Source organism: Chrysemys picta, chromosome 1 (assembly GCF_011386835.1).
Source record: "Chrysemys picta bellii isolate R12L10 chromosome 1, ASM1138683v2, whole genome shotgun sequence".
Classification (NCBI taxonomy): domain Eukaryota; kingdom Metazoa; phylum Chordata; order Testudines; family Emydidae; genus Chrysemys; species Chrysemys picta.
This window is the reverse complement of record NC_088791.1, coordinates 237093564-237106009: the sequence shown is the minus strand read 5'-3', so window position 1 is coordinate 237106009 and position 12446 is coordinate 237093564. Positions and strand designations below refer to the sequence as shown.

Genomic DNA, 12446 nt, shown 5'->3' with positions numbered 1-12446 from the left:
CAAAGAAATTGCACTTTTTTTGTAGAAAAATAAAACTAATTTTTCAGTGTTCCACATCTCAAAAGTGTGTGATTTACCTCAGATGTTGCCAAAACATTCTCCTCTCACTACAAATGACAAAATGATATGAAATTTGTATCCTCAGATTTGTCATACATCAGTATAGCAGTACGCATGCAGTTAAAATTCTCCTATTCAGAGGCAAAAAAGAGGCACTTTTACCTATGAGTTTTCTTGCTGTAGTCAGTTGGCTGTGCTCTTTTTTATTTTTAAAATCTATATAGTGTATCCTTTAGTTTCATGCCAAAACTACATGAAATAAATTAACTTACATACCTCTCATTTTTAAAGACATTTTAGCTCTCTGCATCAGATGCATGACAGTGATAAAAAAACTTTTTTTTTCTTCCTTTTAGCCTAAGGAAGCAGAAGCTTTCCTTCTGAGTCTTTCAGAAGAGATCCAACATAGACTTGAAGCTGCTGGGATGAAGGGAAAACGGTTAACTCTTAAAATCATGGTCAGAAAGGCTGGGGCCCCTGTAGAGCCTGCAAAATATGGAGGCCATGGAATCTGTGACAACATTGCCAGGTAACCTTGCATAGAATTAAAAACTTATCAATATATAGGTATGGACCCACTACTGCAGGGTGCTGAGCCTCATGAACTCCCAATAAAACATAAAGGGCATTAAAGGTGCTCAGTGCCTTGCAGAATTGGGCTTTATATAGTATCTATAACTATATAATAGCTGCAGTAGTGTTCTCAAACTTACTATACATTTTGCTTAGTATAGTCCTAGGTGGTGGTCTTGTTTTCCTATAGAAACATGACTATAGTTTAGGATTTTCATGCAAAAAATGTCTTAAATACATTTTCCTCTTGTAATCTTAGAGGAGTTTAGAGACTAATATCTCTCCTTCCAGTCTCCTTTAGAAGGAGAAAAGGAACTTCATTGTGATGGTCATGAAATAAGCGGGAAAAGCAGCTGGCTGCAAATACCCACCTTGACACAATTTTAAAAATTGTGTGTTAATTTTCTTCAGCACTGTAGTACAATCAGCAGCACCAATCAGAGCACCCCAGTCTAATCTTTGTGATGATCAGCTTCCAATAAATCTTTTCAGGGATTCAGAGATTCCAGAAGGCTAATTACAAACCTTTAAAAAAAAAAAAAAAAGGCTTTATGCTTTTTTTCCCCATTTTAAACAATAAAGTAATAATTGGTAATACTTACTGACACATTACTACAGTATGCAGCACTAATGGCCTGCCAAATACCTATTAAAGTCTACAGTTCCTTGAATTCAGCAAATCCTAAAATGATTGATTTTTTTTGTTAAAAGTCTGATAGTACACTCTCAAACTGATGTCAGTGAAGTACACGCAGAATAAATATTAATATTTTTATAAAAGGTGACCTTGAGAACATCCACCTGTTTGTATTATGCTGAAAATAAGATTAGATCTCAGAGAAGCTCTGGCACCCTGTTTGTGGAGAAAAACTATCTGATGTAATACTGTTGATATAGATAGAATGAAATAGGGTTTTTCCAAAGCTAATAGTCTCAGTTAAGTCTTTTCAATAAAGTAGAATGGCATGCTGTACAAATGCTTTACACAAATCAATTATTACTGCATAGATTTATCCCATATGAAAAGTATTAATACTGATCCCTTTCATAGATGTATTATTGGGCAGTAGATCTAGAGCTAGAGGAGGAAATAAAGTAGAAGAAGTGAGAAGCAGCAGAATCAATCATCAGTCTGAAAACTGAACTCATCCAGGATAAAAATGGAGAATATTGGAGAGGAAAGGGAAGAAGAGCCAAATGTGTCCAAATTAGAAAGAAAGGAAAAGGAACATTAAGAACAATAAATGACAGCTGCACTTACAGAAAAGGGGAGAAAAGGTGAAGAGAACATACCTCAGAGGTTAGAAAGTTGTGAGGCATATTGTTTATTATATGTATTATTATAGCACGAGCTTTAGTCTTGGACTAGCATCCAATTGTATTAGGTGCTGTACAAATAGAAAACAAAAATATAGTCACCGCACCAAAGAACTTACAATCTAAGTATAAGACAAGACAACAGCTAGGTACAGGCCAAGCAATGGAGACGTACAAGAGAGCAACGAGACAATATTGGGAGAAGATAGTAGGTGTTAGATGAGGCAGGAGTGGGAAAGAAGGAGCTTCATGCTACCAGTACATCCTTCGGAGTTTGAAGGAAAGAAGACTGCGACTGAAATAGTGTAGCTATAGACTCTTCTGCAGCTCTGACTGCTATATACATATTAGGATGGTCTCAGTAAAACGCCGATGTTTCACCTATCAGATCATTAATGTTAGTTAATTATTGAGGACAAGAATGTTTCTCCCTTCCTCCCTATTAACTTAATCCAGAATTTTTTTAAATTGTCTTAGACTGGTAATCATCTCTCGTAAGTATTGATTTTAATCAATGTTTCCATAGTGTATTTGTCCTAGTTTTCCTAAAAAATATTATTCCAGTTTTGTAGACTGAGAAATTACTTTCCTCTGTGGTATCAAGTAGTATATCTTTCTTTGAGATGATGTCTGGAATTAATAGTGTAAAGTCTCTTTACGATTTTGTAATGCATCTTTTCTTTAACTGTATTTTATTCTTTGCAGAACTGTAACTCTTGACCATGCAACAGATAGTGCAAAAGTAATTGGGAAGGAAACACTAAACATGTTTCACACAATGAAATTGAACATATCAGATATGCGAGGGGTGAGTTAATAAAATTTAGAGTTCAAGTTTCTGTTTTTTACATTTCCCGCTCTACATTGATATATTTTATGCAACTTTCTTAGGCTGCACAGACTTGGATTGACATTAACAGGGTAATAATTTCACATATAATAAAGTACAACTTGCCTATTTGTAAACAGAGTACACTTAATTTAGTAATCTTTTTAGAATAGAAATGTGGAAGCTCAAACATGCCATTTTTATAGAGAGAGTTTTCACAGTTTCACAGTTTAATATCACAATTACAGTAAAAACTAATTGGCAGTGAATAATATCCCAGCTATGTAAACATAAAAAAAGTCCTAGCAGACCCCCACCCACCGCCTATTTCATGCTCTGTGTGGCCTGTCGTATACTACCTCAGGATTTCCTGTCCAAGATTTTAAGAAAGTTGGAGGTAAGCCTGCAAATGGTACCCAGGTGCACCATTGAATTGGGCAAAATAATTTTTAAGAATACTTCTGCAATTTTGTTTTGAATATTATTTTGGACTAAATTAAAGGTGAGGGAAGCTTTTCCGGGCAGGAAATGTATCTGGTAGAAAATGAAAGTATGTTTGTTACTATTGCACTTTGGGGGAAACCGTGCCCTTGTGCATTTGGCATGGACCTTCACTGTTTGTCTGATATTCACATACTGAAGTGGTAAGTGTAGTATAGATTAGATCAGTGAATTGGAAGAAAAAAATAGTATCCCTCACTTGGTACATCTTTCAGCTGTCATGGGTACTTCTCTGAGTTAGTACAAATTTCTACTCCTGGTTGCAACATATATATTTGTTTGAGTTTGGGGAGTTTGTATAATTTTTAAAACCAATATAAGTTATATAAATTGTTCATATCATCCTGTTGACACACACTTTTTCTTTACTTTACCCCAGAGAAATGAAGAAAGGTGGCACTTTTTTAATTTCTTAGCTGTTGACTTTGGGGGCTGATTTTGTTTTTTAGTACCTGTAAAATATTTTTCCACTAGTAGTAAGTGGATGGGTTTGGTTAGGAGGGTTGGGGGAGTTTATATATAAAAAAAAAAAACTCCATTAAATTTGTCTGCTTAAGTTGTCCTTATTTGCTACTGTTCTTGACTTTGTGATTAGAAATAAGGATACAAAATGTGTTTTTGTTTTGAGGTTGGAATTCAGGTGCATCAATTAGTTCCCATCAATAAAACCACTTCAGCTGTTTCCTCTCGCTCATCAGTACCATCTGGACATTTACCTAGGGGATCACATTCAGTTATCGATCTTCTCCATGTTCAGAAAACTAAGAAATCTTCAGAAGAAGAACATAAAGAAGGTCAGTGACTACTTATGCTAAACAATCTGTTCCAGCTTGTATTTACTTGTGACGCTCCGAGTACATTTCCCAGACCTGAAGAAGAGCTCTGTATAAACTGGAAAATTTGTCGCTCTCACCAACAGAAGTTGGTCAAATAAAAGATATTACCTCACTCATCTTGTCTCTCTAATGTCCTGGACTGACACGGCTACAACAACACTGCATGCTTTAAACTGCCATGGTCAGTTGTATTTTGGGTTTGTGATAGTATTGGCTTCCTTTAAGAAACAACTCATTTTAATTTGATTTTGCGTCTGAACAATTTTCACAGAAATTCATTTCCAGTTATGTAAGCAATAAGACTTTGCATGTATGTTTTGCTGTTACATCCCACCTAAAAAAGAGGGCTGTATGGATTAGTTTAGAATCGGAACTTTTACAAAATCTTGAAAAGCTAGATGGATAATTAAGGTAGATATTTAAAGTGGAAAAAAGTTTTCACTAACCATTCCCATTATTGCACAAACTACCAAATGTTTTTCAGTAGAAGTATAGGGTAACTAAAATTTCATATCATGTGAAAAGTAAGTTGTTTTTGAACTGTTAAGATAATTTTTCTGTATACTGTTTTCTACATTTATAGTATTTGTGGCTGCTATGGATCTCGAAATATCATCTGCATCAAGAACATGCACTTTTCTGCCATCTCTCACTACCCATATGACATCTGGTCTCAATCCCATTACCAGCAAGGCTGAGTCCGCAGTCAAATGGAATGGTTTACACACTCCTATCAGCGTAAAATCAAGACTTAATTTAAGTATTGAGGTTCCTTCACCTTCCCAGGTAAATGTGAGGGGTATGGAACTTCTGCTACATATTTGTTCGTAATTACTGTACAGGAATGCAGTTCCTATTTTTTTGTGGTAAATACCCAACAGGAAAAACTGTCATTTTTCTTCCTTTTTACGGTGTCAGGGAATGGAACTGGGACTCAAAAGGAGAAGATACTCCGAGATCAGGGTATTGAATAGATTACACTACACCCAGCAACTCTAAAGCTCTTTAAAGAAATACAAACCTTGGTTTTAAAAATCATGAAGTTCTGAAAACTTAACTCAGAGTTACGAAACTTTTTTGTGTCAATGCTAGTATATATTAAAAATGTCAGTACTGTTAGGAATTTAAATATGTATTTTTTTAAATTCTATAGTATGTGCTGAGCTTTAATTATTATGTTATTAATAAGGACTATTTTCCATATAGGCTAATTACTAATGAACTACTAAAGGGGACTTTTACAAAGTACCATTTATGTTTTTCATGAAGGTAGAGCTCTTAAGCACTGTTAGTATCCTTTTGTTATAGTTCTGATATTCACACCTGCTCATCCTAATACCTGACTAGAGTTAAATAAGAATTCTGCTCTGCACTACTTTACCTTACTAATTAATTAGTAACACAACTAATTCAAAAGGTTCAAATGACATAGTTCAGCTTTTGCCATGTTAATTTTGTTTAATATATATATCTGTGGGGAAAGCAGGCAGCCAAACAACGTAAGAGCGGAGCATTGCACAACTTTAAATGAGCATGTTCCCTAATTGATCAGCAACGTAACAAGGAAATAACGTTAACCGGGACGACTTAAAGTGAGGAGTTACTGTATGGCAGTGAGAAGTCTGATCTTGCTGTAAATACACCAGATTAGTAACACCAAAGTAAGTTGGAGCATAAACTGAATGATCACTCAATTGCTGTATTGCAGAATGATCAATCAACTGCTTTAGACCAGATAGTAGACTTATGTTCAAATCAATATACATGTTGCCAATATTTTATTCAATTAGTTATTTAGGGTTATAATGAAGATTAGATGAATGGGAAGGGAAGTTTATATAGGATTTATATTATTTGTAAAAATACAATACTAAACATTTATATATACTAACTTAATTTTGCCTTTTACGTAATACAGCTGCTACAACATTCAGTATGGTGAGATTCCCAAGTCAGCTTGTGTATACAAATTAGGATGTCAGTTGTTGTGTTTTAATTTCTTCTAATTTCAGTTTATAAAATAAATACTATGACTTTTTAACTGTTTTTATGTACTTGGTTCTCAGAAAATCTAATGACCTTTTTATTTTATTTTATTTGCAGTTAGATCAATCTGTCTTGGAAGCATTGCCATCTGATCTCAGAGAACAAGTAGAGCAAATGTACGCCAATCAACTGGGAGAGACTTATGGTGATAGCAAAAAAGAGCCCATAAATGGGTGTAACAGTGAGTTTCTGCCACAGCCAGTTGGAGCAGTTCTCTTACAAATACCAGACCTCCAAGAACCAAACAGTGATGCAGGAATTAATGTAATAGCCCTGCCAGCATTCTCGCAGGTAGAGTATACTCTAAAATAAGTGGGCTTTAACATGGTGTCAACAAATACGAGATTTGAATCTGTAGTAATAAATAGTTAACAACTTCATTTGTCCAGGCAAAATTATTAGAATTTGTGAGTCGTTCAGAACCCACCCATTGGCCACTAAGTATTGGTCTCTGCACCTTTAGAATTTTTATCCTGGACTCAGAAAAAGTATAATACATGTTAAAGATTTATAGTTGCCAGTATTTCTACATCCATGTCTTGAAAAGTTATTTTTTGTTGTTGATGATGAAAAGGCTCTGCAATTACCCTTCATTTTGCAATAAAATGAGATGTATGAACAGTTTTTTTTCCTTTGCACTGCAGCTGTGTTACATTGCACTACCAGTGCAAGGCAGTCCTAAAATCAGCTTAACTAGCCACTGGAGGATCAACCCATTATAGATGGATCTTTTGATGGCATAAAGCTAGTGTAGTAGCTCCCATGCCACACATATGCCTGCCAGTTTAGTGTGTGTTTGTCAGGGGGAAAAGGAGGCATGACAGGAGCTTCCATGGGTCCCAGCAATTCCCAGATGCCATATTAGTTGCTTGAGGCTGTTGGCTGCTGTTGCAACTTAGACCAGCCTAAGGACTATTTTAAATCCATGAAGGCTATTGGACTGGTGCACATCAGGACCAGGATTAGGGGAGTGCAAAAGTGGTTTATAGCATGATAGCTTGAAGTGGTAGATAGATGCTATTCATCCAAGGCTGTTCATCCTTTCTTCAGTCCCAGGGGATCACATATGTTGGCGGTGGATGTTGAAAGATCTTGTTATAGACTTAATTTAAAATTCATTAGCAGCAACAGGAAGCTAATTCTCCATTCACTGTTTCAGGACACTATACATCCTATTAGGCAGAGAGGGAAATTGAACTGGGATCTCCCATGCACTGGCTGAGTACCCTAACCACTGGGTTAAAGGTTTTAATAGATGTCTGTCCCCCCAGCTGTTTTGTGTGAAATTGCAAAAACAGTGTAGCCACCTAAACTGTCTAACTCCAAGAAAGGGGAGATGGGTTTCCAGTTGTGGATTTCAAACAGAGGTAGGTGCCTCCCTGCAGCCTGGATTTAGGTGCTGAAATCTGTGAGAGGGACAGGGCTTAGGACATACTTCTCCCATCACCATTTCCCATTGGCTAGCTTAGGTGGCCCCACCTAGCGTCCTGGCTTTTGTGCATCCTGTTCTTAGGTGCCTAACTCAGGCTTTGTGGATTCCAGTGATTTTTCTATGCATCTAAAAGTTAGGCATTGTGGCAAAGTCCCTTTGTAGATCCAAGCCTAAGCTCTCAAAACTAAAAGTAACGTGAGTTCAACAGTTCTTAAAGCTGTTACTATTGAAGTGGTAGCTTAATTTAAAACAATATATGGTCTTTGCCTAAGACCAATATATGGTCTTCATGTCATAACTACATCATTATGGGAGAATATATCATAGACGAAATGTAGGGATGGAAGGGACCCCAAGAAGCCATCCAATCCAGCCCCCTTTGCCATTGCACAAATAAGTAAACCTAGACCATCCTTGACCGTGTTTGTCCAACTTGTTTTTAAAAGCTTCCAATAACAGGAACTCCACAACCTCCCTTGGAAGCCTATTCCAGAGTTTAAATACCCTTATCATTAGAAAGTTTTTCCTAATATCTAACTTAAATCTCTCTTGCTGCAGATTAAGTGCATTACTTCTTGTCCTACCTTCAGTGGACCTGGAGAATAATTGATCATCGTCCTCTTTTTAACAGCCCTTAACACATTGGAAGACAGTTATCAGGTCCCTCCTCAGTCATCTTTTCTCAGGACTAAACATGCCCAATTTTTTTAACCTTTCCTGATAAATCAAATTTTCTAAACCATTTTTCATTTTTATTGCTCTCTTCTGGACGCTTTCCAATTTGTCCATGTGTGTAAAAGAAAAACGTTATTTATATTTGAAACTATTAATGAATTAGTACAGTAGTAAAATCCATACATTGAAATATTACTGTCATTCTGCAGCAGCTGTGGAGGATTTTAGCTATAACAACTCAGCAGATGTAAATTATTACACAATTTACATCCTGCAGTTTCTGATTGCTTAATTAGGTTAATTTTTTTCAACTCTACATCATTTTTGTCTGAATTGCTTTTATATGAGTGGGTACCTGGTTAATAAGGTGACTGATTTGTTCATTGAGAAATTTGTGGTAAGTTTCACTAGTTAATTCTAAGGTTTGTATTGTAAGAATCCATATAGGTTTAATTCATTTCAATTAGCCTCTGTAGTAATCATTTGGAATATAGAAAAAGATATAAAAGTTGACAAGATTTGAAGCTTAAAGCAGAGCATTTAAGTGGTAAAGAATACAGGTATTTACAGATATTTAAAACTGAATGGCATGTGTTTGCTGTGTTGAAGTTAGTTTTTCGAGTGCTTGCTCATGTCCATTCCATGTTAGGTGTGCACCTGCCACATGCGCAGTTGCCGGAGATTTTTCCCTCAGTGGTATCTGGTGGGCTAGCTCTATCGCCCTCCGGTGCCATGTGCTCATGTGCCAGTATATGGGGCCCAGCTGGCCCTGCACGCTCTGTTCCTTCTGACCACCCGTGACAGTCGCTGGAACAACTTCTCTTGCCTTAGCGAGGCATTTAGTCAGTGATTCTGTTATTCCATCCTTTCTTTCACAAGTTTAATTACCTTCAGTTATTTCTTTCAGTAGTAGTGTATATAGTTAAACCCTCCACATTTAGCTTAGAAGGGCATCCTCCGCCCGCGGGGGCAGGCATGCCCTGGTCTCCGAGCTTCAAATCTTGTGCCTTCTGCGGCAAGCCCATGCTGGTGGGCGACCTGCACTCCAGCTGTCTGAAGTGTCTAGGGAGGATCACGTTCGAGAGCATTGCCAGATCTGCTGCCAGTTCAAGCCTCATATGAAAAAGGACAGGAAGGTTAGGCGAAGTTCCATCCTGATGGAAGCCAGGCTCAGACGAGTATCAGAACCAAGCTGGTCAGACATTAGTGCAGAGTGCTCCTCCAGTGGCACTGGTCTCCCAGCTCCGTTCCCCTTCACCAGTGCCGAGGAAGGAACACAAGAAACAACAATCCAAGAGGGGACGTTCCCCAGAATTGAGGAAAGACAAACACAGGGAGTGCAACCTGGGTATGGCCACTCCTTTACCCCAACTCTGCTTGTGGCACCGTTGACTCCGCCCTGCTCGCAGACGCCACTGAGTCTGGTACTGGACCATCCGCCGACACCAGAGGGTCATCATGGCACCAGCAGGATTTCAGTGCTGTCCACCCTGGAGGCATTTGAAGTGACCAGGGACCAAATGGCTCTCCTGGTACTGCCGACTCTGGCAGAGCAAGTTCTGGCACCAGTGAGGTCATCGAGCAGAACGGAGCATGTTGTCTTGAGCACCTATCCGGCACTGGGTCCACTGGGTACCGACCAGAGGGAAACCGACCCTTCTGATGTCGGCAAAGAGTTCATTGCTCCAGCACCGTTCCCTGGACCCTCGGCACTGGCTGACAGAGGCAAGGGGTTCCAGCCAGCTACAATTTCTCCAAACTGACTCGTCCTTGATGTTGGAGGTGAAGTGGGCACCCAATCAAGGCGCCAGTACCAGTACCCAACCTACGTTTCGTCAGATCCCGGTTTGGTGGGCAGTGGCTCATGCAGGAATCCATGGGGTTTTCCCCTGGTACTGGGAGTGCCTTCCAGCCGTTCATACACAGTTGTGTGAAAGAGAAGGGCCACTCCGTTGTGCCACCCGGATTCCAGTACTGAGCCCAGTACCAGTACTCAGGAGTTAGAGCTGCATGATGTGAAGGCAGAGTCTACCCTTACCTCGACAACTGGCTGATCAAAAGCTGGTCGGAGGCCCATGTGAAAGCCAGCATCAGTCTGGTCCAAGCTACTTTCCGAGCCCTGGGCCTATTGATAAAAGAGCAAGTCAACTCTCATTCCTATCCAGAGGAGAGAGTTTATCCTGGCGGTGCTTGATTCTACCCGGGCCAGGGCATTCCTCCCAGAGGTGAGCTTCGAGAGAATGTCGGCTCTGATATCAAAGATCAAGGCCCATTGCATGACGACAGCCAGGTTCTGCCTCAAACTTTTAGGTCACATGGCAGTGTGCACCTACATGGTACAGCACGCAAGACTGCGCCTCAGACCCATTCGAGCTTGGCTGGCCTCAGTGTTCTCACCGAGCTGTCACCACTTGGACTTGGTGCTTACAGTTCCTGCCCTGGTCCTCACCTCCCTCGACTGGTGGAGGGATCCCGATCAGTGAGGGCAGGCATTCCCTTTGTCACTCCCCAGCCATCAGTATCCCTAATCTCTGACGTATCTAGTCTAGGTTGGGGGGCTCACCCGAGCATCTCAGTATTCAAGATAAGTGGTCCCAGGAGAAGCTGTCCTTGCATACAAACATCTGAGAGCTCAGAGCAGTCCACCTAGCATGCCAGGTGTTTCTACCCCATATCGCAGGCAAAGTAGTGCGAGTACTCATGGACAACATGGCAGATGGCAGCCATGTTTTACATCAGCAGGCAGGGAGAAGCATGCTTGTCCACCCTCTGTCAAGAGGCCATTCGTTTGTGAGACATCTGTGCAAAGCACTCTATCCACCACGAAGCTTCTATACTTCGACTTTTTTAGCAAAGCTTTTGATACGGTCTCCCACAGTATTCTTGCCAGCAAGTTAAAGTAGTATGGATTGGATGAATGGACTATAAAGTGGATAGAAAGCTGGCTAGATCGTCGGGCTCAACGGGTAGTGATGAACAGCTTGATGTCTAGTTGGCAGCCGATATCAAGCAGAGTGCCCCAGGGGTCGGTCCTGGGGCCAGTTTTGTTCAACATCTTCATTAATGATTGCACCCTCAGCAAGTTCACGGATGACACTACGCTGGGGGGGGAGGTAGATACGCTGGAGGGTAGGGATAGGGTCCAGAGAGACCTAGACACATTGGAGGATTGGGCCAAAAGAAATCTGATGAGGTTCAACAAGGACAAGTGCAGAGTCCTGAACTTAGGACGGAAGAATCCCATGCACCGCTACAGACTGGGGACCAACTGGCTATGCAGCAGTTCTGCAGAAAAGGATCTGGGGATTACGGTGGGCAAGAAGCTGGATATGAGTCAACAGTGTGCCCTTATTGCCAAGAAAGCTAACCGCATATTGGGCTGCATTAGCAGGAGCATTGCCAGCAGATGGAGGGAAGTGATTATTCCCCTCTATTTGGCATTGGTGAGGCCACATCTGGAGTATTGTGTCCAGTTTGGGGCTCCCCACTACAGAAAGGATGTGGACAAATTGGAGAGAGTCCAGCAGAGGGCAACGAAAATGATTAGGGGGCTGGGGCACATATTACTTAGGAGGAGAGGCTGAGGGTGTGACATTCTATATCTTGGGGGAATGTCCTGATTTTTATATATGAAGCATGCCTTGTAATGTATCAGAGGAAAGCTTATGATCTGCTGAAAGTCATTTCTCTATCCATATATGTATATCATTAATGCATATGAAGTTATGAGAATTGTGTTGTATGGTCATCACTAAAACATGCTGTAAGTTGGGGAATCAACCAGATATTTGCTCCCCAGAGGCTACAGCAAAGAAAGTAACCAACACCTGGTGTGGTATCAATCAACACATCAACAACCATTGTCCAGCAAGGGAGCTACAATGCAATGACTTACTTGCATGAGGCCAAACCAGGGGAATTGCTCTACCTTGCCTGGAGACTCAGCAATGCCCCCAGACATGTCTGGACTTGTGCTCCCCAAGCACATGGGACTGAGGTTATAAAACAGACACAGTGACTACATGCTTGGCCTTTTCTCCTGCCCCCAACTACACTGCAAGCAACTAGGACACTGAAAAGAAGACAAGACTCCAATAGAGGAGATTGGCCTAGGTTTAAGGAACAAACCTGTATATTAAGGACTGCAATATCCACTAAGGTGAGAAACTGCTTCATC

At 40.2% G+C, this 12446-nt stretch overlaps 1 protein-coding gene across 37 annotated transcripts in view; it reads left to right on the top strand.

Annotated features, from left to right (window-relative positions):
* The window catches only part of REV1 (REV1 DNA directed polymerase), a 100137-nt gene that overhangs the window by 66763 nt on the left and 20928 nt on the right, over positions 1 to 12446 (top strand). For all 37 annotated transcript variants that reach the window (XM_065580853.1, XM_065580843.1, XM_065580842.1 and 34 more), the window contains 5 exons: positions 417 to 589; positions 2656 to 2758; positions 3909 to 4074; positions 4700 to 4902; positions 6220 to 6453. In XM_065580853.1, coding sequence (XP_065436925.1) covers positions 417 to 589; positions 2656 to 2758; positions 3909 to 4074; positions 4700 to 4902; positions 6220 to 6453 — 879 coding nt within the window. The remainder of the gene's footprint in view (positions 1 to 416; positions 590 to 2655; positions 2759 to 3908; positions 4075 to 4699; positions 4903 to 6219; positions 6454 to 12446) is intronic.